At 49.5% G+C, this 25307-nt stretch overlaps 1 protein-coding gene across 1 annotated transcript in view; it reads right to left on the reverse strand.

The window, feature by feature from the left end:
* Positions 1-25307, reverse strand: part of LOC103184086 (rabphilin-3A) — a 35897-nt gene that overhangs the window by 882 nt on the left and 9708 nt on the right. The window contains exons 4-20 of the mRNA XM_042337387.1: positions 19686-19829; positions 19262-19391; positions 18714-18797; positions 18057-18222; positions 16601-16642; positions 15856-15894; positions 13618-13770; positions 10308-10370; positions 9422-9601; positions 8285-8364; positions 7847-7921; positions 6589-6698; positions 5918-6044; positions 5555-5611; positions 5024-5178; positions 4154-4235; positions 3125-3221 (exon numbers count right to left, since the gene is read on the reverse strand). Coding sequence (XP_042193321.1) covers positions 3125-3221; positions 4154-4235; positions 5024-5178; positions 5555-5611; positions 5918-6044; positions 6589-6698; positions 7847-7921; positions 8285-8364; positions 9422-9601; positions 10308-10370; positions 13618-13770; positions 15856-15894; positions 16601-16642; positions 18057-18222; positions 18714-18797; positions 19262-19391; positions 19686-19829 — 1784 coding nt within the window. The remainder of the gene's footprint in view (positions 1-3124; positions 3222-4153; positions 4236-5023; positions 5179-5554; positions 5612-5917; positions 6045-6588; positions 6699-7846; positions 7922-8284; positions 8365-9421; positions 9602-10307; positions 10371-13617; positions 13771-15855; positions 15895-16600; positions 16643-18056; positions 18223-18713; positions 18798-19261; positions 19392-19685; positions 19830-25307) is intronic.

Consider the following 25307-nt stretch of genomic DNA (forward strand, 5'->3'; position numbering starts at 1 on the left):
CCACTCCAATTTATTCCCAATATAATACACCTGAGACAAATCTCATGATCGTGGACTCAATGTATTGGCAATATGTCGACTGAATTTCAAAATACAGTGTGTTAAACAGGGTAGAATTGGACCAAAGCTATGTTTTTGGTTTGTTTGTGGGATGCAAAGATGTGTAATTATTGCTTCCAAAACGGTGATATGGATACTACTGTAAAGCAATACGCAGAACATTCTTCTTCTTAACGTAGGTATAAAATGTGCCTGAGTCTTTCCTGTGGTTCCAATCAGCCGTATACATTCCTAATTGAAAGGATTACATTGCAACGTAGGATGTTTAAACTACCAAATTGTTCAGCGGTCAACAATTAAATGGTTGTTTATTTCGCCGCTCTTTGTGGGACTTTGCTGTTTGGTTTATCTACAAAAAACAAACTGCTCCACTCGACAGTAATTTCTTGTGTCGTACTTTACGATATTTTAAAATGATAAAAAAAACTTAGAAAACTACAAGACCTTTCTCTATAATCCAGGCACATTTACAAAACCCTTGGCAATGGTCCAATTTTGAGGGAGAAAAATTGTACTGTGTTTCACAACAACACAAAGAAAACTAAGAACACCTCAAGGGCAAGGATGAAGTATGTGTTTGGTCTGCAATAAGCCTGAGAGTCTTGTATGAAAGTAACTAATAATAATCCTCGCATTAGATTTAGCTTATCACATTGTTGAGGCGTCTCAAAGCACTTCAGAGAATATAATAATAATAATCCTTGCATTTCATATAGTGCTTTTCATGTCTTCTCGACGTCTCAAAGCGCTTCACAGAATAGGCTGTAAAGTGAATTGACCGTACACTTGTGGGCGAAACGCGGCAGCCAATTGCGTACAGTGGTGTCCCACAAACAGTCGTGGATTGAAAACAACCAATTTATTATTTTTGGTTTTGGAGGGATTATTATTAGGCGTGTGGAGTAAGAAAACTTGCCCGAGGTTTCTTCCTGCCGGGAATTGAGCCCAGGTGTCTTGTTTGCAAGGCGAGTGCTCTAACCGCTGAGCTACAGGACTCCACAATAATAAAAAATGGAATGCGCTCTCTCTCTCTTCCTCCCTGGAGAGACACATCCTGCTTTACCCGATTCCTGAGAGTATTAGGCGCAAGTTGACAAGAATCAAGGCTTGGGGGGAGGCCAGAGTGTGCGTTGGAGGTAACTGCTGGAGTCGAAGCAGTTAAACCCATCACTTGAACGCACAGTATGAATATAAAACCCAGTGATGATCTCACCCACTTGACAACAGGACAAAAAAATTATTTAAAGGAAAACAAATTAAAAGTAGCTTTTCTTACTTGTGGCATGGAGGGAAATTTATGTGTGGGAAGAGCTCCTTCCCTCTGGTGCTGCCAGGGGCTAACAAAACAAGGATTAATCAGTAAATAACTTCCAAACTCTCTCGAGAACTGGGCAAGTTCCTTTGCCGTTTAATGCAGGACTTTAATCTTGTAACTCGAACCATTCAATAACAGTTTAATGACCTTAACATTCTGAAGGGCTGGAGCTAATCTTTTGGATAAGAGGAAACCAGTAGGGTTTATCTGAATTAATCAAAGCTACTTGTTCCATTAAAGCGCTTTAGATTAAAGGGGAGTCGAACGAGACTTGAATCTTGTAAGATCTAAGCACGTCAATGTTTCAGTGGCAGATTGACAGCTCCCGAGAACGTCAATGCTCAGCACGGAATATGAACAGGAGGGGCTGGCAACACGCAGCAGGTCAGACAGCATCTATGGAGAGAAGATTGAGTTAACATTTCAGGCCGTTGACCTTTTGTCAGAACTGAACTGACAAAAGGTCACCAACCTGAAACACCAACCTACTTTCCTTTCTCCCTTCCCAGTGACTTCTGTTTTGTTTCAGATTTCCACCCACAGTCTAGAGCTGTTTAGGGCTATAGGACGTGTCAGCCCGTGTTAATAAGTTTTAATTTCACGCCATTTGATAAGCTTGAGCAGACAAAGAGTCAGCCCATTGTAGGAGTGAAATCAAGAAGCATTTTTTCACACCGAGGCTACAGTGGAAATCTGGAACGCTCTCCCTCCCCCAAAAGGCTGTGGATTATGCCTGGATCCATTACAATTTTCAAGACTGAGGTGGATAGATGTTTGTTAGCTCAAGGGATATGGTGCAAAGGCGGATAATTGGAGTAGAAGTACAGATTAGCCGTGATCTAATTGAATGGCAGAACAGGCTCGAGGGCTGAATGGCCTCCTCCTGTTTCTATAAATCTGTCACTGACAGACAAGTGCGTGACCTAAGAAAAATGTTTTCACGTGTCTCTCCTTGCAGATTAACCCCGAGGCCCATTTCACATTGTTCTAGCTAAATTATTTAACTGCTGTTATCTAACCTGGCATTAATCCAGCTCCTACCAATTTGCCCAGCCACTCCTTTCAATCTCTTCCAATCAACAAGGTTGGTTGGATCTGGCCTAAAAAAAAGAGTGGTATCTGTTGAAGCTAATGAATTGGGTAAATGTGTCACAAATAAAAAGTGAACAACAACTTGAATACGTCTTGAAATGCATTGAAAACAAAATGGAAACCCGAGCGAGGTGGAACAAGCCAATAAGAAATCATTTTTATTCTGCTTCAGCCAAGGGTCGAACACATTGGGAAACCTATCACCATCCTTGTATGTCTCCAAACCTGACAGAGTGTTCCACACATATATATATGGAAGACTCTGTCTGCACACGGAAATGTCCATGTGTGGAATAATAATAATCATCGCATTTGATATAGTGCCTTATCACGTCATTGAGACATCTCAAAGCCCTTCATTGATATACTCTAAAGTATTTTGTGGGTGAAACACTGTGTATTGGAATGGAATACAAACCCCCAGCACCCCCTTATCACACTCTTCTTACCTTGCCAAATCTTGGGGAGCCTAGAGTGTGCTTTGGCGGTATGACTGGTGTGTTCGTAAAACGTGGAGCAAACTATCCATTTGAAGTAAAATGGTTCAAGTGAGACAAAGCAAATTCACACTGGAACTTTACTACGGCTCCAAATTAGCCTGAGTTTTGCATCTGGGATTTCCATCACTAAGAGACTCATTTCTAAGTCAGAACTCACCAATATAATCATTGGCTTTGCCGATATCGTAATCCCACACAGAGAGCTCCAGAGTTTTCTTGGCCAGGTCACTGTGTTTGATGTCGTAGAAGAATTCCTACAGAAACAGGAGGTTTATTCACTTATAACAATAATGAAACATATTTACCAAAAATAATCCTTGCATTTGAAAGGCGACATGAAAGGCGCTAGTCAAATGTCATTTGTTGTTGATTTTCTTTTTAATGAAAAAGACAGTCTATCTCGGCAATACTCGCTGGGTGATTGCATCCATTGAAAGAGCCATCAGGGTTAGCTATAGATCCATAGGAATTTACTGCACAGAAGAAGGCCCAACGTGTCTGTGCTGGCTCTTTGACAGAGCAATCCATTCATTCCAATTTACCTGTTTGCACACGACTCCCATTTTAATTATCCATCTAGTTTCTTCTTGAAAACTACTAAGGATTCTGCTTTTGTTCCTTGGCTATGTGTGTTGCACAGTGGCTGTAAGTAACTGCATCCTTGTTGTTTGTGTATGATACAATTATCCATATATGTAGAGTAAAAGTCCATTTACACCCAATATATTTTGATGCCTTAGAGATGGCATAGTTATTATTAATAATAATAATAATCCTTGCACTTGATATTGCACCTTATCACTTCGTTGAGACGTCTCAAAGCGCTTCACACAATATATTGTATCGTGGATTAACTGTGTATTTTGTGGGTGAAATGCAGCAGCCAATTGCACATAGTAGTGTCCCACAAACAGTAGTGGATTGAGTGACCAAATCTATTTTCTTTTGGAGGGTTTATTACCCCCAGGAAGCGATCCGCCAATCGACTAACAACCGGGTTCCTACTTCCTGCTGGGTAAATAGAACTGTGTGGAGTAAGGAAACATGCCTAAGGTTTTGCCCCACTCGGGAAGCAAACCCTGGTCCTCTCGCTTGCGAGGTGAGCACTCTAACCACTTTAGACAGTGATGCCTGTCTCCTCAGACAGTCCCTGTGTAAACCAATGCGATTATTGATTGAGCCTCACCTCATTAAACTCTGGGTTCAAAGTCTTCTTCTTGATCTGAGTTTTCTGTTTGGCCCTTTTCCCCATGTCAGGCTTCAGACAGCTAAATGGAAGTGAGAAAGGATCATCATCACAAGATTATTCATTGAACGCGATGACACGAGGCTGCTATACTGTGGGGAAAGAAGCTGTCAAGAAGGTAGACCAAATATTTCATTCGCTGCACCTTCAATCTTTGTTAGACATCTACAAACAGTGGGCTGTATTACATTGAGATTTCTCCTATTGGTGTTCTCTCCCCTCCTCTGTTAGAGCTCTGATGTGCTGCTGCGAGAAAAGATCTGACCATCTCCTTCACACAACACTGATTGTCTTTAATGTACAATATTAATAATAATAAAAAATCCTCGCATTCGATTCAGCGGCTTATCACGTCGGTGAGACGTCTCAAAGCGCTTCACAGAAAATACCGTAAAGTGAGCTGACCGTAAAAAAACATTTTGTGGGCGAAATGGGGCAAGGTCCCACAAACAGCCGTGGGATTGATGACCAAATTATTTATTTATTTATTTGAAGGGATTATTACCCCCTCAAAACGATTCGTCAATCGACTAACAGCCGGGTTCCAACTTACTGCCGGGCAAACAGAGGCCTGTGTGCGGAGTAAGGAAAACTGCCTGAGGTTTCGCCCCCCCTGCCCCCCACCCACCCGGGAATGGAACCCGGCTCCTCCTGCTTGCGAGACGAGAGAAGCTGGGTTCGAGATAAGCCAACTGAGGGAGGCAACGGAGGCTGGACCTTCAGGCGCAGGCTCCCCAGGGGAAGAGCATGCAAAGGCTGGACTTGGGACAGGCTCGAGGGCGGGGGCCAAGCAGATGCAGGCTTACATACACTTTGACAAAGGGATCCGAGTATCCGTTGGCGTCCATGGCTGCCAAATGCACGCAGCGTATAACCCCCACGATCAGGCCTCCCTGCTGGCTGTTGTACAAGAGGGAGATGAGAATCCGTCCGCGCTCCTCAGTTTCGGCTCCACGTTCACATTGCTGGAAGAGGGAGGGCAGAGAGCGTCAGCATTGTAGGGCCTGTTCATCTCCCTCAGGCTAAAGCCGCGCTCATACCCTCAACAACAATAACAACCCTTGTGTTTGACGCAGCGCCTTATCGCGTCTTCGAGATGCCTTGAAGCGCTTCGCGGGATACACTGTAACGGCGGATGACCACGTTGGGAAAAGTGCCGGATTTGCCTCTCTCCCGTCTGCCCAGAAGCCAAAAGTTCTCCATCCAGGGTTCCACCCAAAAGGGAAGCCTTTTGCAGAAGGCGGATGGGTTCCTGAAAGGCCTGAGGAAACTGAGCGCTGATTACAGTCTGTTCCCGTACTCGCAAACACGTTGCAAAACAGCCCACGCGTCAAGTCTTACCTCATCCTCGTAAAGTGACATTCCTCGTGCTGAGCCAACTGAAGACCCTCGTTTCACCTGTGGGAATACTCTGGTTAGAAACTCCGGGCATGTGTTGTGTTTATCATGTCAAACCCAATGCATTTTCGTGCTGTGCAATAACTATCACAACCAATTCTGGCATCAATACAATCTTTTGATACTTAGACAACAGGAACCTCACCTCCGCCGCTGACATCTCTTCACCCAAGTGCTTAGGAAGCTATGATACGAGAGAGACGACATACTCTGGTGTTTGGGACTGGTCTGAAACGTTCTTAAACCACTTTTTAAACCACTACCTCACCCAGTTCTCTGCACAATAAACCAGTTGGGCTTCCTTACCGGCACCACTCTCTCCAGGCAGATGTTGAAGTTCTTCGCTTGGCCAGGCTTGAGTTTTTTCAAGGATACTCTGGTCTCACCGATGAATTCATTGTGACCAAATTTATCTTCATCGAGGACAGACATCCTGCAATAGAAAGAGAGGAACTGAAGCTCATGGAGGCCATGAATTCACAGCAATAATAATAATAATAATCTTTGCGTTTGATATATCGCCTGCGACTGTATTTTGTGGGTGAAATGCAGCACTCAATTGCACACAGTGTCCCACAAAAGGCCATGATGTGGGTGACCAATTTTATTTATTTATTTATTTTTTGGGGGAGGGATTATTACCCCCGGAAAACGATTCACCAATCGACTAACAACCGGGTTCCTACTTACGGCTAGGCAAACAGAGGCTAAAAGAGAGAGATAATAATATTATAATAATAATAATCCTTGCATCTGATACAGCGCCTGATCACGTCTTCAAGACATCTCAAAGCGCTTCACAGCATATACCGTAAAGCGTAGTGATCGTGTGTTTTGTGGGCGAAAGGATACAGCCAATTGCGCACAGTGACGTCCCACAAAAAAAAAGTCGCGGATTGAAGTGACCAATTATTTATTTATTTATTTTTAAACATTAGTTGAAGACGTGAGGATTTGTCTGGGTGGAAGCTTCTTACCTGAGAGTTTTTCTCTGCATGTCGTCCTCTGTGATTCCGTGGTACGTCAGCCTTTCGTTCCACACGGGGTTTCGGGTGTTGCGTAGGGTCTTTGTCCTGAGTTTGTTGGACTGTGTGACGAGCAAGTTAGAAGCAAAGTTGACCAAAACGCATGCTACTCGCCATCAGATCCTCCCGATACAGAGAACTGTGACACTGGATCTCTCGACATTTATTGGGATTAGTTTGGATTTTCTCTCTCTCTCGCGCTCTCTCTCTCTCCACTAGATTTTTGTTTGGTCAGCCGGGTGTCTGACACATAATAATAATCCTTGCATTTGATATAGCGCTTTTCACGGTGGGAGGACGTCCCAAAGCGCTTCACAGAACACACTGTAAAGTGAGTTGACTGTATATTTGTGGGCGAACGCAGCAGCCAATTGCGCACAGCAATGTCCCACAAACAGTCGTAGATGAAAATGACCAATTTATTATTGTTTTTGGTTTTGGAGGGATTATTATTAGGCTCTGTGTGGAGTAAGGAAACTTGCCCAAGGTTTCGCCCTCTGCCTGGAATTGAACTCAGGTCTCTCACTTGCAAAGCGAGTGCTCTAACCACTGAGCTACAGGACTCCACATGCGGAAACCCATCACCGTGCTTAACAGAGAGAATCCAAACCAAACTGAGAATTCCAGGCATCCCACCTACACATAGAAATCCCAGAGATAGATTGTTGGAATGGAATGCGCTCTCTTTCTCTCTCTCTCTCTCTCTCTCTCCCTGAAGGGATGCACCCTACCAAATCCAGAAAGTATTAGGCTCAGGTTGGTAAGAGCCAAGGCTTGGGGGGAGCCCAGAGTGTGCCCTGGGGTAACTACTGGAGTCTAACCAGCTGAAACCGCACTGCTTGGCCATTGATAGCACTGTCTGGCAAGCTTTCCTTGTCTAATTTCAGGCAATGTTCAATTGGGCCTGAACAGGAGACCTTGGTTTCAGCTCTCAACCGGTGGGTACGGTTAAAAGGGCAGGGAAATGATATTAAGTTGGAGATCAGCCGTGGTGTAATAACTAGTGGAGGAAGCTCAATGGTTGAAAGGTCTCCTCTTCTACCTATCTTCTTATGTTCTTGTGCACTGTAACCAACTGCAAGGTCTAGACATCACAGTCTGTCAAAATGTCTGACGGTGCTCAGCAAACCCAATAAGGCACAGAGAGCCACAGCACAGACAGGTAAATCACCAGAAACTACAGATCAGATCATCCAATAGCAGGCTTTACCTTGCTGGCTCCAGGCAGGAGATGGATTTTCACGTATGGGTCAGCCAAACCGTTGGAATCCATGGGTTTTAGCCCCTGGAAGTTGGCAGCAGAATGACAGACAATGACAGCGAACGGAAGCAGGAACAACAATAACAACAAATCACATTTACACAGCGCCTTTCACGTCGGGAGGAAGTCCCGAGGCATTTGACAATCAGGGATTTGGACCCGAGCTGGGGGCTGGGATCAGGAGGGGCGGAGGGAAGGGATAGGAGGGTGACCGAAGGTTCGGTCAAAGAGGAGGGCCTTGAGATGGGCCTTGAAGGAGGCGAGGGAAGGGGCGAGGCGGAGGGACTGCATTCAATATTTACCGGAAACTTTGACACCCCTAGAGACTACAGATCAGGAACGGGAAGAGACGTGCTATTCTACATGAAGTAAAATAAAAACCCTTACCTTTGCTTTTATGATAGTGCAGTGCAAGGCGTTGTTAACTTGGTCGTATAATAGATTGAACTCCAGTGCTCCAAGGGTGGCTGTTTGAGACAACCAATAAATCTAATCAACCGATCGATGACGAACAAAGGAAAGTATAATATCTATAATAATCCTTGCCTTTGATATAGCGCCTTAGCACATCTTTGAGACATCTCAAGGCACGTCACAGGATATACTGTAAAGTGTAGTGTCTGTGTGTTATGTAGGCAAAAACGGGAGCAAAGTGGCCGTACAGCAATGTCCCACACGCAGCCATGAAGTAAGTGACCAGTTTTATTTGGGGGACTGTTGGCCAGGACACTGGGAGAGAGAAATGCCTTTCTCTTCTTGAAGACCACCATGGGATCTTCAGCCTCCTGCTGAACAAGCAGATGAGACTTTGGTTTAATGTCTCATCTGAAGGACAGCACCTTCAATAATGCAACACGCCCCCAGGAGTGTCAGCTTAGACTATATGAGTTTGAAGTCCCGATATGGGCTTGAACCCACAAGCTTCTGAGTGAGAACTGAGAGCGCTACCGTACGAGCCAGGCTGACTTACAGTTGCTCGGTCAAGTAACAACTTGGTGTTAAACACACACATAAATCGGGTGAATATCCGGCTAGGAGCAGAACAGTCAGGTGCAAAGATAGGTACATGTCACCATCATCAAATGCTCTGTGGAACAGAATGGTCTGAGCCGTAGAGCATGGAAATGTCAGGCCGTGGAGTGCAAGCGATCAAGGATGAATAATGTAGGATGAGACCTTCGAAAATCTGAAGCCTTGGCGGGTTTGGCACTCGGGGAACAGATAGACACATCCAGTCGAACCTTTGATCAAGGGACGAAATGGGTTGGGTAGAGTCCATGATGCAGTCAGTGGACATGGAAGGGACAGGCTTCAGTGCAGCACAGGATATTGCCATGTCCTTGTGATGGGGCCAAACCCCACCATAAGGATCGATGTTGCAGCCAACTGCAAAGCCTGGAACATGTGGAAACAAACCAAGGTCATTTGGCCCAAGGAGATGGACTTGCTTTTGCTTCTGCTCAGTTTTCCTCTCCTGCCCTCCTCCCACTCTCCCCCCACCCTTCTCTCCCCAGTGTTACTCACTGGCTTCATCTGAGTCGTAAGTGTCCTCTTCCTCTTCCTCCTCGTCCTCGAGCTGCTGTCGGGAGGAGGGTGGGGGGGCTGCCCCGCCGCCGGGCGCTGGGTACGATGGGTGCTGACGGGGCCCCCACTCCTCTCTCACTGGAGCAGAACTGACGTCCGCCGGGTTGGCGGGCTGGGGGGCTGCAGAGTGGGTCAGGGGAGGGGAGGCGCCCACTGGCGAGGAGAAGGGAGTGGGGGGAGAGAGGGAGAGAGAGAGAGAGAGAGAGAGAGAGTAACAGGTCGGTACTTATTCCTACCCGGGCTGGGGGTGAATATATACAACAATAATAATCCTTGCATTTGATACAGCGCCTGATTGCGTCGCTGAGAAGTCTCAAAGCGCTTCAAAGGATACACTGTAAAGTTGATTAACTGTGTATTTTGTGGGCGAAACACAGCAGCCAATAGCGCCCGGCAGCGTCCCCCGCAAACACTCTTGGATTGAGTGACCAAATTATTTATTTGCGGGATTATTACCGACGGAAAGCGATCCGACTAACAACAGGGTTCCTACTTACTGCTGGGTAAACAGAGGCGTGCGGAGCGAGGAAACCTGCCTAAGGTTTCACCCTGTCCTGCCCGGGAATCGAACCCGGGTCCTGACTGATACACTACAGGATTCCACAATTCCTATTCTGTGGAGCGCTTTGAGACGTCTCAACGACACGATAAGGCGCCATGTCAAATGCCAGGCTTATTATTATTATCGCTACAGGCACCGAGCGCGCTCTCGCACTCTAGGTAAAGTCACTGTCCTCGCCGGTTAACGGGACGACGATTCCAAATGAACTCCAAGATCCAAACACAAACCCGAACAGAAACACACACAGTGTGAAAGGGCTCTTACCGGGCTTCTGCTCCGGGTATCTGGGAGCCATTCCCTGGCCAGGGCGGTAGCTTCCAGCCACATCTGTGAATCAAGAGCAGAAACCGAGTCAGCTATTTCAGAGCGCACCCCGTGTGGCTCAATTGCTCACCGAATAAGCTTGTAAAGCACCTATCACATACCGTACCCTCATCACCCCAGTCCTCGGCAGGCTCCACTGGCTCCCTGTCGCAGAACGGATCGATTTCAGGATCCTCTCACTCACCTATAAATCCTTTCACGCCCTGACACTTCCCTCCCTACCTCTCTGACCTGCTTTCTCCGTCACTCCACTACCCGCCACCTCTGCTCGGCTGGCTCTGGCCTCCTGCTTGTCCCTCGTGCCCTCCGCACCACCATCGGCGGCCGTGCTTTCAGCCACTACGCCCTGAAGCTTTGGAACTCTCTCCCCCTCTAATCCCTCCACCTTGCCCCCTCCTTCCCCTCTTTTAGATCATGCCTGAAGACCTTCCTCTTCCACTGTGATTACAGTCGCCTCCTCCCTCCCCCCGGCTCGGTGTTGGGTTCTACCACTGTTATCGGCTCCGAGACGCTGCCCCGTGTGAAGGGCGCTGTGTACGTTCAAGTTGTTGCTGTTGTTGCTTGTGCCACCCGTTTGGCCGTGGTGGGTTGAGTCGCAGAGATGGCAATGCAGACTGAAATACTCACTGGCTTGAGGTGGCTGGGCAGCCACAGGCTGGTGTGGAGCAGAGGGAGGACGAGAGCTCTGGGCTGATGGGTTGCGGCGTCCACCTGAGCAAGGAGAGAATAATATTATTATTAATAACAATAATAATCCTTGCACGTGATATGGCACCTCATCAAGTCATTGAGACGTCTCCATGCCACAGTCCTTGCACCTCAATCCCATCCCGACCTCCTTCAAGGCCCGTCTCAAGACCCTCCTCTTCACCCCCGCCTTCAGTCACCCTCCTGCCTCCACCCTCCCTGCCCTCCACCCCCTCCTGATCCTCCACCCCCTCCACTCCCGGCTCGGGTCCAAATCCCTGACCATCCAGCGCCTTGCGACGTGCTCCCGATGTGAAAGGCGCCGTGTAAATGTTGTTATAACACAGAACAGCTTGTGCTGTTCGCTGTATCATACCGTCCAAGGGAATACACTGAGCTAAACACTGACATTATACCAAGGTCCCTCAGAACCATTCGAAAAGAGAAGGGAGCTTCTCCCAGCGTGATAGCGCTGTGATACAGCGAGAGACTAGAATAGAATAACCCCCGTGCAGAGTGAGAGACACACAAATGACATACTGTGCAAAAATAATACTAATCTTTGCATTTGATATATATCTAATAATCCCTTTAAAAAAGAATAATAATTCGGTCACTCAATCCGCGACTGTTTGTGGGGACGCTGCTGTGCGCAATTGGCTGCCGCGTTTCGCCCACAAAATACGCGGTCAATCCACTTCGCGGTATATTCTGTGAAGCCCTTTGAAACGTCACAAAGACGTGAGAAGGTGCTATATCAAAGGCAAGGATTATTATTATTATTATAAGACGGATCGCCTCAAACTGAGGAGGGATGAGGTAACTGGGACGCAGGTTGTTTAACAGAATAGTTTTATCTCACGCAGATTTGCAGGCATCGGTTTAATCGAGTGCTGTGTGCACAGAGGAGGCTGCAGATGGAGTATAGCAGCGTAATCCAATTGAAGAGCGCCGACGATCCCATAAATCACAAGGACACAGTACAAGCTGTTAGCTGGTTATCTAAATCCTGAGATCAAACTCTCTGCCTTGGTCCTTCACTGCTGCCGCCCACTTTTAATGTCAAGGCTGACACGTGGGAAACGGCTGCTTTCTGAAGGTCGTGGGTACCCCTCGGTAGAGGGAAAATGCAGTCAAATAATAATCCGTGTGTTTGATTTAGCGCCTTATCATGTTATTGAAACGTCTCGAAGAGCTTCACAGAATGTGCTGTAAAGTGTGTATTTCATGGGCGAAACGTGGCAGCCCCTATTGCGCACAGCAGTGTCCCACAAACAGAGGTCGATTGAGTGGCCACTCCAAAAAATGATCATTATTTTTTTGGGGGGGGAGAGGGGGGTGGTGGGGGGGGCGTCTGTCTCGCGGTGCGCGGTTCGGTTCGGTTGCTTTTTGGATTCCTGGGTTTATTTGGAAACATCTCTGCAAACCGTGTGGACAGTTTGGTTAACGTGACTGAAGTCCCCGGTGGGATAGTGACATCTAGCGGTGGGTCAAAGTGGTGCTTTATTTCACGAGCTCGATCCGGAACGGACACCGATGCGATCATTTTGTAATCGTTCTAATGGTTAACAATAATAATTCCGGCACAATCGCACAGAGCGAGTGCCTTGTTACATCATCAGAACGCACACAGAGCGCTTGGCAGGGATTCACTCTAAAGTGTCGGGGTATGTTTGTCGGCGAACGCTTTTGATAATAATCCCAGCATTCGATGTAGCAGCTCATCATGTTGTTGACACGCTCTCAAAGCTCCGCGCAGACTGTAGCGTAGAGTGGATTGGCTGCGTATTTCGTGGGCGAAAGGCGGCAGCCAATGGCGCACAGCAGCGTCGTGGATCGAGTGATCAAATCATTCTTCTGATGTTTCTTCTGAGGGATTATTACCCCGGAAAGCTATCTGCCAATCGACGAACAACCTACCAATGGCTGGGTAAACAGGCGTGGGTGTGGAGCGAGGAAACCTGGCTAAGGTTTCGCCCTGACCCGCCCGGGAATCGAACCCGGGTCCCCTCGCTAACCATTGAGCTGCAGGACTCTTGGGTCGGCTGCTAACAGCTACGAGCTTGGATCCCACCAGCCTGCCCTCGGGTGCTGTTAGCCTTTCAGGGAGGACGAGTTCCTGTAGGGCGTTGTTATTCTGGCACGTTCGAGCGCGCTCAGCACACGGGGTGTTCGTGCGGGTGGGAGGTGATTGACACAGCCTTACATAACACACTGTAAATGGAGATTTCATATTGCACAGAGATGTGAGACTATTACGTGCTTAGCCAAGCAGCCGGGGATTAGTGTCCTCTGCCTCATCCCCCACCCCCACACACACATACACTCACACACTCACAGTGAGAGTCACACACACACACACACAGTGAGAGTCACTCACACACACAGACACACACACGCACACACACACATGGACCCACACACAGTGAACGTGACACACACACACACCCACACACACAATGAGAGTCACTCACACACACAGACACACACACACATGGACCCACACACAGTGAGCGTGACACACACACACACACACACAATGGTGACGATGATGATGACTGACCGGCTGGGCTCCTCCTGTCGCCCTCTGAGCCGCCGCTGTAAGGCCCGCGGGCCTCGCCCTCACTGCCTGGCGCCGCCCGGACCTCGGGGAGGCTGTGCCCGGGGGCAGAGCTGCCAGGGGCACGTCCGTGTGGAGCAGCCTCCAACTCGCTGCCTGAGAGACAACAAGAAAGCGAAAGAGAATGAGGGACCGGGATTACACTGTGAAGTGGGCGACACGAGACATCCAATTACACACAGAAAACGTCCCACAAACAGCCGTAGATTGAGTGACCACATTATTTATTTTGGGTGGGGGGTTGGGGGTGGGGGGGCAATTATTACCCACGGAAAGCGATCCGCCAACCAACTAACAATCGGGTTACTCCTAGGCAATCAGGAGTAAGGAAACTTGCCTAAGGTTTCGCCCTGACCTGTCCCGCCCGGGAATCGAACCCGGTTCCTCTGGCTTGCGGGGCGAACGCTCTAACCCCTGAGCTACAGGACTCTGGCCAGTCGATGCAGTTAACCTCCAGGTGTCTTAATCCGCGGGCAGCCGAGCAAATCCTCTGCAAAGCCGGCACCGTGTACAATACACAGCGGTCGATCGCTGAGCTTCACGGGCACAGTCCTGTGTGACGCTCGGTGATGGATCTTGCTTCCCATTCCTTTTGTTGCTGCAGGTTGCGGCACAAGATCCCAACCAGACGAGGATTGGGGACAGAGAGACGGAGTTGATGCAATGCCAGGAAACAAAAATAGGAACCGTTGCCCCCGCTAAGCACCCCGCGGAGCCGATGATTTGTGCCTCGGGTTTAATTAGAAGCGGAAGCTGCTGGTAACAGCTTTGATTCCTGTTTGGATTGACTTTTAACAGACTTGCAGTCAGTCACAGCGCTGCCCACAAAGCATTACTGCAGGTGATAAAGGAAGAGGCTGCCTTGTATTACGCCAGCACTCAGCTCCTGTTAACTCTTCGAGCCAAAGCCCTATCGGGTAAGGTGGTCCTAACTGGACAAGCAGCGGGAAACCTTGCCAGACAGCGATGTCAATGCCGAAGCTATGTGGTTTGAGCTGGTTAAGATTCTAGCAGTTATCGCAACGCACACTCTGGGCTCCCCCCCAAGCCTTGGCTCTTGCCAACCCGCGCCTAATACTTTCCGGAATTAGGTAAGCAGGATGCATCCCCCCAGGGAGAGAGGGAGAGAGACAGGGAGAGAGCGCATTCCATTCCAAAAATCTACCTCCATGTGTAGATGGGATGCATGGAATTTGGCTCGGAGATTCTTAAGCAACGGTGATGAGCTTCCGCACGTGTCAGACACCCGGTTGACCAAATATTATGCTTTCGGATCTGCCGATTCCAAGGCTGTTCCAGTTAGCCTTCCTCCGTCCTGGCACACGTCATGTCCCAAGCTATATACGGTGTCCCAAGATATTATTTCTGAACAGCAATCCATCTCGTTTGCTTTTGAAGGAACCGACACCTTCTGCTTCTGTCGTGGGTCTCTCATACAGAGAGAATAATATTGGCCGCTTTCAATACAACGCCTTGGGATGTTGGAGCGTCTCACCGGGCTTTGACAAAGAGCTGAAGGCAGCCAAACTCACCAGCCCATCGAGACCACGAATGTCCCAGCGCAGCAGAGAGAGGATAGGCCAATTCAGCGATGCGGGAGAATATTGGCCAAGAGAATGCCTCGCTCTTCATCCAATTAACGCCGTGGGATCTCAACCATCCACCTGAACAGGCAGATGGGAGCTTGTCACATCTACAGCTGGTCGGGACACGGAGCCAGCACAGGTGAGGGAGATTTATTTTTGTTAGCCGGGTGCTTACAGGCGAGTGCTCTAACCAATAATAATCCTTGCTGCCAATTGCGCCCGGCAGTGTCCAACAAACAGTCTTGGATTGAGCGACCAAATTATTATTATTGTTATTATTATTTTGAAGGGATTTTTACCCCCGGAAAACTCATCCACCAATTGATGAACAACCAACTTACTGTTAGGTAAACATGTGTGGAGTAAGGAAACTTGCCCAACCTTTCGCTCTGTCAGGGAATCAAACCCGGGTCCTCTCGCTTGCGAGGCGAGTGCTCTAACCATAAAGCTACAGGACTCCAAGGGTGTGGTGTATTGGTTAGAGCACCGGCCTCGCAAGTGAGGGGAACCGGGTTCCATTCCCAGTCAGGGCGAACCGAGCAAAGAAAGGGAAGATTTAAGGAAGTTGATCAAACTCTGTCCTCTCGAGACTCACCCGGTTTCCTGCTGACTCCCCTCTTGGCCTCGGGATCCCCTGTGTAACAGAGAGGACAAAGCATTGTGAGATTCTCTCCCGAGACCTTCACCGAAGCTCAGAGGAAACCCTCAATCACGCCTCAAAAAGAACAAACACAAGGACCCTTTGCTTCCACGAGACACACACTCCTGGTCCCCTCCAACCTGCTATCTCTCACCCTCCGTACTAAAATAGGAACAACAACAACAAATAAAATTACATCTGCCTCTTCAGGTGGACGTTACAGATCCCGCAGCTCTATTCGAAAAGCGAAGGGAGTTTCTCTCTCTCTCCCCCGGTGTCCTGACCAACAATTCTCCCAAATAAAATGGGTCAAACATTCCATAGTTCTTTAATAATAATAATCCTTGCATTTGATATAGCGCCTTATCACGTCTTCGAGACGTCTCAAAGCGCTTCACAGAATCTACTGTAAAGTGAACTGACTGTATAACTTTGTGGGCGAAACGCGGCAGCCAATTCCGCGCAGTGGCGTCCCACGAACAGCCGTGGATTGAGTGAACGATTTATCATTTTGTCTGTTTGTGGGACGCTGCTGTGCGCAAACTGGAGGCTGTGTTCAACCCCCCCCCAAAAAAACAGGTTAGAGTAAATCCTGTGAAGAGTTTGTTGGACGTCCTCCCGACGCGAAAGGCGCTGTAACAATTGTAAGGGTTATGATTATTCCACCTAACCGTGTGTCCTCACACCGAATAAATCTTACCGTGAGGGGCAGTGTCAGCGGCAGCAGGTCCCTCGCTGTGACCTGATGACAGAACAGAAAGTGTTGAGGCCTCCCCTGTGCACCAGACAGTGTTAAGCACAAGCCGCGCGCGGAGAGAAACAGAGGCAGCTCGAGAAGTGGGAACAGACCGATAGGGAATTAAAGCAACAGGGAACGAAGTTCATCACTTCGGACAATATCTCATCGCCTGACCCCAGGGTTGAGCCTGTTGAAGGCAAGACGACGTTACGAGCGTGAGCTTGTGGTTAGGGTTAGGCGCTGTAGTGTATCGGAGGAAGGGAAGCCGTAGGGAGGTGAGGAGCTGAACAGCCCTGAAATGCTGGGAATGAAATGAAGAGGTGATAATAATACTAATAATCTTCACATTTGACTTGCGCATCAGGAGGACGTCTCAAAGCGCTTCACAGGAGACACTGTAAAGTGAAGTAACTGTGTATTTTGTAGGCCAATTAGCAAACAATCATGGACCGAGTGACGAACTTTATCTGGGGGACTGTTGGCCAGGACACTGGGGGGAAAGAAACTCCTCTCTCTTTTTGAGAAGCCACCGGATCTTTACCCACAGGCGCAGACGGGACCTCGGTTTAACATCAGATAATTTAGGCTAACAATTCATTACATCGCCACGTCTGCATTACAACGGGAGTGTCAACCTAGACGATGAGCTCAAAGTCCCGACGCGGGGATTTGAACCCACAACCTCTGACTCAAAGGAAGAGGGGTTGCCAATTAAGCCAAGCTGACGCCTGAGATGGGTTAGGATTTGAGCACAGTGAGGTGTGGGAGAGAGGCACAGCCCGGGATGAAAGGCCTGTTTGGGTGAATGGCCTGTTTCTGCGCAGTATTAGTCCGTAGCTCCAACGCACAGCGCAAAGATTCAAGCTGACGGTTTTGCTAAGATTCCCGACAACACGTCTAATCCACACGGCGCACTGCTGGCGCTCTCAACCATCAGGTCGCCTTGGGGACAGAGGCACTCCAGTGATACAAAGCTCTCGGTTGATAATATTGCTCAGGGGAAGGAACTTCCTCTCCCTACAAGCGAGGTTGAAACCACAGGGACCGAGTGACAGCAATTACGCTACAGAATTTATTATTATTATTATTGGTAGTGCAGGGTGACCAGAAAGTCGGGATATCTACCATATAAAAATCCTCATTTCTTCAAGACTTATCAGACATTGTGATGGTGTCACGACTTTTCGGTCACCCCGTACTAGTCAGCAGCTATGTGTCTAAAGGGAGGGTAGCCGGTGACTTGGAAAGTGAGGGGGTGGGGGGGGGATTAAGGGACATGGGGAATAGGGAATGAAGGGTCTGCTGTGATGTGATGAAGCTGCCAGAGGTCTGACGGGCTGAGCGAGCTCCTCCTGTTCTCGAAGACGGTTCGGGGTCGTGTCTCCTGAAGGTGGGCGCGGACGGAACGCCCGCTCACCTCTGTCCTGCGGCCGGGGGCGAGGTCTCTGCTCGTGGCCGGGCGGCTCCTGCGGGCGGCGTTCTCCCGTGCCAGGCCCTTGCGGTTCCTTGGCCAGCGGCATCTGGGACGGCAACATCTGTTTGGGGAAACCCTTAAAAAACCAGGCCCCGGAGCGTTTCCACACCTGCAGCGCACGGAGAAAATATCTCGATCAGCAAAAGCCCTCGACCCGTAGAAATCCACTGAGCCCGTCCGTCCGACCCACTGTGTTAATGTCAGTGTTCGCACCTCCGCCCGGCCGCTGATTACCATCGTCTCGCGAGGACGCGGGGCTTTGACGGATGCCATTTTCCCGAAACCCACCCGCTTCACCGGCCTGTCAATTCCCTGCCCGTAGCCTCCGCTCCACGCTCGTTTTTGTCTCCGTTAACAACCGCCGCGAGTTTAGAATCATCCGCAGATTTGGGGACCGCTCTCTCTCTCTCTCCCTTACCCAGAGAGAGAAAGAGAGAGGAGCCATTCAGGTCCCCGAGACCTGCCGCCTGCTAACACCTCTGCCGATCCAAGAAACCTCCTCGCTTACTCACTCTCTCCCTCTTCCCTCCAAAGTGCTGCCCCCCCCCCCCCCCCCATCGCGCCCCCCTGCCCCAGGGAACGAACGGATGCACCACCCACCTCTCTCTGCTCGCTGCAGATCCTGCACAGCCACACGGTCCCGGGGCGGTTCGGGGTCTCGATCCCACACTTGGTGCAAACGTTCTGGGGACGAAGGAGAGAAAAACCTTCACGGACGAAGAGGCTTGGCTTCACTGAGCCTGTCCCGGCGAATAAAACAGCAGGTCAGCGGGTGGCACTGGTAACTCAGTGGGCGGCAGACACCCTGAGCCAGGCACAGCTGGGAGGCTTCAGTGTTGATGGTCTGTTAACATGGTTTGCGCTGAGTGAGTTGAACTGGGAAGCGACGTGTGTATGTGTGTGTGTGTGTGTGTATACGGACGTCCAGGAGAGGTCATACTTGCAGTGACAGTGCCACCTGACAGCGCCATTGTTCAATCGTGACGTCAGCCATTGTGCACGAGACTGGAAGCCACCACCGGGCTGATGAACAACCAGCAGTGGAGCCGTTGGGAGCGAGACGCTGAGAAACTGGAGGGTAAGGCAGACGTGTGTAACGGTACAGAGCCCGGGTTAGCGATGGCGGTTCCTCGGGGCTCGAGCTTTACCTTTTTACAGTCCTCGCACACCACAGCGTGGGATCCCAGAAGGCCCAGCTGCTCCCCACAGAGGATACAGCGAGACTGCCCGTCCCCCTGAACGTTCTTCCTCATGGTCTCCAGGTGATCCACCAGCCGCCTGGAAAAGGACGGCAACCGTTTTTTTTTAGGCAGTCGGTACCCAGGACGTTGGGCGTCCCCAACAGGAAGTGTGGGGGTTCCCCAACAGGAAGATGGGTGATCTCCAATAGGAAGTTGGGGGTTCCCAACAGGAGATGGGGGGTTCCCAACAAGAAGATGGGTGATTCCCAACGGGAAGTGGGGATTCCCAATAGGAAGTGGGGGGTCCCCAACAGGATGATGGGGGTCCCCAATAGGAAGTTGGGAGTCCCAAACGAGCAAGTTCATTAACCCCATGATTGCCGTTACCTACCCGATCCGCTCCTGCTCCATCTCCTCCATTTTCTCAGCGCGAGCGATCACATTGTTGATGATCGCCTTCTCCTCCTCCGTCAGCTCCTCATTTTTTCTCTCCTTCTCGGTCTTGTTGGTGTGAACCGACCAGCCGGCACCCAGCCTGTCACACCGCGTCAGACAGAGGTTAGTAACGGGGCCCGGAATAGCTCCACCGATCACAGCCATAATGTACAAAACAGCAACAACATGACTATTTATATAGCGTTCCTCATGCAGAGTAGGGTCTCAGAGCACTATGTAGGTTACGAGGGAGAGGAACTGAGACAACAACTGCAGGACAGCGCCTGTCACATCGGGAGGACGTTCCAAGGCGCTTGGTTCGAGCGACAGGTTGGGATCAGACAGGGGTGGAGAGCAGGGAGGGTGGAAGAGAGAAGATGACCGAAGGTATGGTCGAAAAGGAAGGTCTTGAGATGGGCCTTGAAGGAGGTGGGGGGGGGGGGGGGTGAGGCGGAGGGGCTCCAGGATGGAGTTCCAGAGGATGTGGGCTGAGAGGCTGAATGTGTGACCTCCGCTAGTGGAAGAGGCCAGTGCCTGCAGAGCGCGGAGATCTACATGGAGTTAACAGGTCTCAGAGGTAGAGAGGAGCAAGGCTGTAGAGGGCTTTCAAGGCATGGTTGAGGATCTTAAACTCTATCCTCTGGGGGATGGGAAGCCAGTGGAGCCGGGCGAGGGTGAGAATGATAGGGTCACGGATCTTGCTGCAGGAGAGGACCTGAGCTGCCAAGTTCTGAATGATCTGCAGTTGCAGAGGAAAGAGTTGGGAAGGCAGACAAGCACGGGTCGGCATAGCTAACAGGTGGTTGGGACATGGCTTTCCATCCCCTCCAGGTACAGAACCCTGACGGGTTCGATCAGTAATTCCCTGTTGGCGGAGGCTCCGGTCACATTAAAAACTAAACAGCGTTTCTCTGCCCGCAGAGAATTGGCAGCAGTCTCGCCCTGTCCTCGGGCCAGCTTTGTGCTATTAAGATCCATTAGAGCCTCACTCGCACTGGAGGGGAAAGCCAGAACATCAGCAGACTCCGAACCTCAATGACACATTATAAATTATCAATGGCTGCACAATGCAAACAGGAAAAAAAAACTTTGCAGCAAAAAATATATTTTGAGCGAATTCACAGCGGACGGCAACGCAGAATTAAACGGCTCGGCAAATGATCGGTGTACAAGGGGGAAGAGTGTCACAGTGGGCAACTGTGTGTGTGTGTGTGTGTGTGTGTGTGTTGGGGTTGGGCTCGAGATAATAATGCATTTGATACATAGCCTTTTCACAGCGTCGAAAAGTGCTTCACGGCTCTCATCGCAAAATATATTTTAGGAGTGAAACGCGGCAGCCAATTGCGCACAGAAGTGTCCTACAAATAGTCATGGAGTGAGTGACCAAATTATTATTTTTCTTAAGGGTTTATTTATTACCCCTGGAAAGCAATTCACCAACCGACTAACACCCGCGAAGGAGAAAGTTGTGGGTAAGTTACCAGGGAATGACATTCGTGCAGACGGTATGAATTAGTTCAAGATGTATTTCTAGACAGAAAAGGGATTGAGGGACATTGAGGTGACAGGTAACTGGGATTGAGAACTATGAAAAGTATGTGGGTTAATGGCTTTGTGACTGTCCCGAGCATATTCAGGTTCTTAATAGGTCTCCCCGGGTTCAGCCTGTGATGAGAACGAGGGGTCGAGTTTAACCCTCGCGACGCCAGGGTGGACAGATTGACCTGTCTGTGAATCTGGATCACTCTCAAATCCCTCTCAGCACTCAGTCAGTGTCAGGGAAGTTGGGAGCAAATTTGGCCGTTGGAATTCTACAGAGGGAAGAGTAAATGGGATGGAAGGGTTCGGATTGTTTCGATGTAAACGAGAAGGGGTTTCATAGAATCCGACAGCACAGAAGGAGGCCATTCGGCCCATCGTGCCTGTGCTGGCTCTTTAGAAGAGCTGTCCAACTAGTCCCACTCACCCCGCTCTTTCCGGGGGTACTATATCAAATGCAAGGATTATTATCTTACAACAGGTGGTGTCACTGGCAATCTCGTCTTAAACCAAAGAGACTGACTTTATGATGCTGTCCGGCTAAACCAACTCCTCGGGGGTAAGATTTATATTCTAAGACCAACCTTTGTGGGGTGGGGATGGGGAGGAGTATGGGGAGTGGAATTGGTGGGGTGGGGGGAGGAGAGTTAGTGTCAAAGCCAATATGATGAAAAGAGGGCTTTTGGGATAGATATGTCTGAGGCTGTGACCTCAGCTTCCCTCCCTGCTGGACTGAAATCAATATCACAAAATGAACAAATTCCCCAAAGTAATCCTTTTCTATTGATTATGTCCTCTCTGGACTGGACTTGGGGATATTTAATGAGACAGTCGTCACGGGGGAGAGGAGTGAAAGTGAAGAGAGAGTTCCTTAATCCCAATCTGTGAAGGAACTGATCAGAATTTTAAATGGGATTGAAGAAGTAAACCCCAAACAATTATTCTAGGATACACCGAGGAGTTCGAAATCCTCGCCCTCGCCTTCAAAGCCCTCCACGGCCTTGCTCCTCCCTACCTCTGTGACCCATATAGACATGTCCGTTCCCTCCGCTCAGCGGGCTCCGGCCTGCCCCACCATCGGCCTTCCTGCCCCCACCCTTCGGAATTCCATCCCACAGTCCCTTCGCCTCGCTCCCCTCCCTTGCCCCCTTCAAGGCCCATCTCAAGACCCTCCTCTTCGACCGTGCCTTCGGTCACACTCCTGCCCCCACCCTTGATGCCCTCCACCCCTCCCCGCCCTTCACCCCTCTTGGTCCCAACCCCCATCTCGGGTTCAAATCCTTGACTGTCCAGCAATCTGGGAGGTGATTTATCTGGGCTGAGCTCCTCCTATTAAAATAATAATAATAATCCTTGCATTCGATACCTCGCCTGCCTTATCACGTCTTTGAGACGTCTCAAAGCACTTCATGGAATACACTGTAAAGGGTAGTGACTGGGTATTTTTGTGGGTGTAACTAAATTCTGTCGGGCGCAGTGGAAACATTGCAGGAACCCGTTGGGTGTGAGTGGTACCAATCTCAATGACAGCAGTGGGTAATGATCATGGCGCGGCTGCAGAGGGGGAGACATCTATTCTCTTCAGCTGCTTTCAGAGCTTATGTAAATGCCAGCGGCTGCTCACAGTCCCTGCGAGAATTTGCTCATTTGCAGAATAGAAATGATATGACTTTGTTAAGGCTACGAGGGATTATATTTTGTAGGATGCAGCTGCCACTGCAATCTTGAAAGGCAAGATCTCTCTCCAGGCTTTGCAATCAGCTTCCCTGATGCATATTTAATAAGTACTTGGAGCAGATTTTTTTTTTCAGTGGCTGCCTCGGGAGGGTGTTGTTCAGCAGACTTCCCCCCCGCACCCCACCCCCCCCCCCCACCCCAGCCCGCCCACCCCGCCACTCTCTCCCCAGCTCCTTGTTTAACAAAAAAACGCAGCTCTTCTGTTCACTACCGTCAGCCTGGCTCAGCTGGTAGCCCTCTCAACAACAACAACAACAACTTGCATTTATATAGCGCCCTTCACGCAGGCCAGCCGATGGTGGAGCGATGGGGATCGAGGGGCGAGCAGGAGGTCAGAGCCAGCCAAGCGGAGGCAGTGGGTAGTGGGGTGGGGAGACAGGAGGTCAGAAAGGTAGGGAAAATGCCGGGGCGTGAAGGGGTTTGTAGACGAGCGAGAGGATCTTGACATCAATCCATTCTGTGAGGGGGAGCCAGTGAAGCCTGGCGAGGGCTGGGATGATGGGGATATGGAGTGACGGGAGTATGAAGTGATGGGGGAAGCTCTTCAGTCATGATCAAACAGTCACCAGCCACGGACAGATGACGCACAATCACTTGGGCTGATTTACAAGAGGGCGATCGGGGTATTTAGCAATACATCCATCAGGAGTCAGACCCTCCAGGAGAGTAGATGGAGAAGCATTGGAGGGGAAAATAAATGATCTTAGCTGGTATAAAGGGAACAAAGCTCAAGTAGGTCAGAGCATTGTAAGAATCCTGAGATCAAGTGACAGCTTTCTGCTGCCTCGCTCTAGTCTGTAATCTATTTAACAATCTTCGCTTGAATCTCAATAAACTGAGAACATCCCGAAACCAAAGCGAAAAGCCTTGAGGCGTAACGTCTATCAGAACTCATTACAGTCATCAGAAATGCAGAGGGGGAATTAAAGAGAATTAATAGGGTTCTCGATGTCTAATATCCCTTCCCTGTAAGAGGAATTCTCCAAACCTTTCTCTTTGTTTAATGTTGCATTAAATGGCTGATTCCCTGTAATATGCTCCCTGAAGTACAGACCAGCAGCATCCCTGATCCCAGTTAGGTCTGGTTGTGCGTGTAAATAACGTGTGTATATATCTGCTGTGTGTGAAGTCAATTCACTCTACAGTGTATTCTGTGAGGTGCTCCGAGACCGCGCCTGGCGTGAAAGACGCTATATAAATGCAAGTTGTTTTCGTTTCCATGACGTGATAAGGCGCTATATCAAATGCAAGGATTAGTGTAACATTTTAAATGGGATTGCAACGGTAAACCCAGAGACTTGGCTTATATTTTGAGATGCAATTGGTTGCCACGTTTCGCCCACACTTTACAGTATATTCTGTGAAGCGCTTTGAGACGTCTCGAAGACGTGACAAGGCGCTATATCAAATGCAAGGATTATTATTATTATTATTATTATTATTATTATGATGCTCCAAGAGAGCAAAACAAGGCAACACAGGTTAAAGTTGCAAAGGACAATTGTAGGACAGGCACCAGGAGGTATATCTTTACCCAAAAGTTAATGAACCACTGGATTTATTATTATTATTATTATTATTATTATTTTCACAAGATCAGTTGGGATGAAGAATACCCTTTGATCAACCTCTTATCACACCATTAAGCTGCTCTTTAAATGAGTTCTACTGTCTTGGCCTCCATCAGCTCTCCTGGCAACCTGCCCAGTCCATCGATTACCCTCCATGGCCAATTGCTCGTCCCGGGGACAGAGTTTCACGATTGCTGGAAAGGGACGCAACACGAAACTTCTCCTCTCAGGCTGGGACCTTCACACCATAAACCGCAGCAACCCGAGATAACCGAACATTACGTAACAGGCAGCGCGGTAGGCAAACAGCCAGCGCCGCCCAACAACTTCCGGCAAGAAATGTTCTTCAAATGATACCGTTCGAAGAACTGAATTGCTTCCGCCGCCCGCTGCCTCAGCTCGACTGGCTCCAGCCTCCTGCTCGTCCCTCGTACCATCGGTGGCTGCGCTTTCAGCCACTACGCCCCGAAACTCTGGAACACACTCCCTCAATCCCTTCGCTTCCTTCCCCTTCTTTGGGCCGCGCCTGAAGACCTCCCTCTTCGACCGTGCTTACGGTCACCGCCCCCCCCCCCCCCGGCTCGGCGTCCTGCTCCGCCACAGTCAGGCGCTCTGGGACGCTACCCTGCGTGAGGGGGCGCTGTGTATACGCAAGTCGTTTCTGCCCTTCCAACACGAGAGGCGCTGCGGTATTGTACTGTGTAACGCGTGTAGAGATCACGAGTAAAGGA

Source organism: Callorhinchus milii, unplaced genomic scaffold (assembly GCF_018977255.1).
Source record: "Callorhinchus milii isolate IMCB2004 unplaced genomic scaffold, IMCB_Cmil_1.0 Scaffold8, whole genome shotgun sequence".
In the NCBI taxonomy this organism is placed as follows: Eukaryota; Metazoa; Chordata; class Chondrichthyes; order Chimaeriformes; family Callorhinchidae; genus Callorhinchus; species Callorhinchus milii.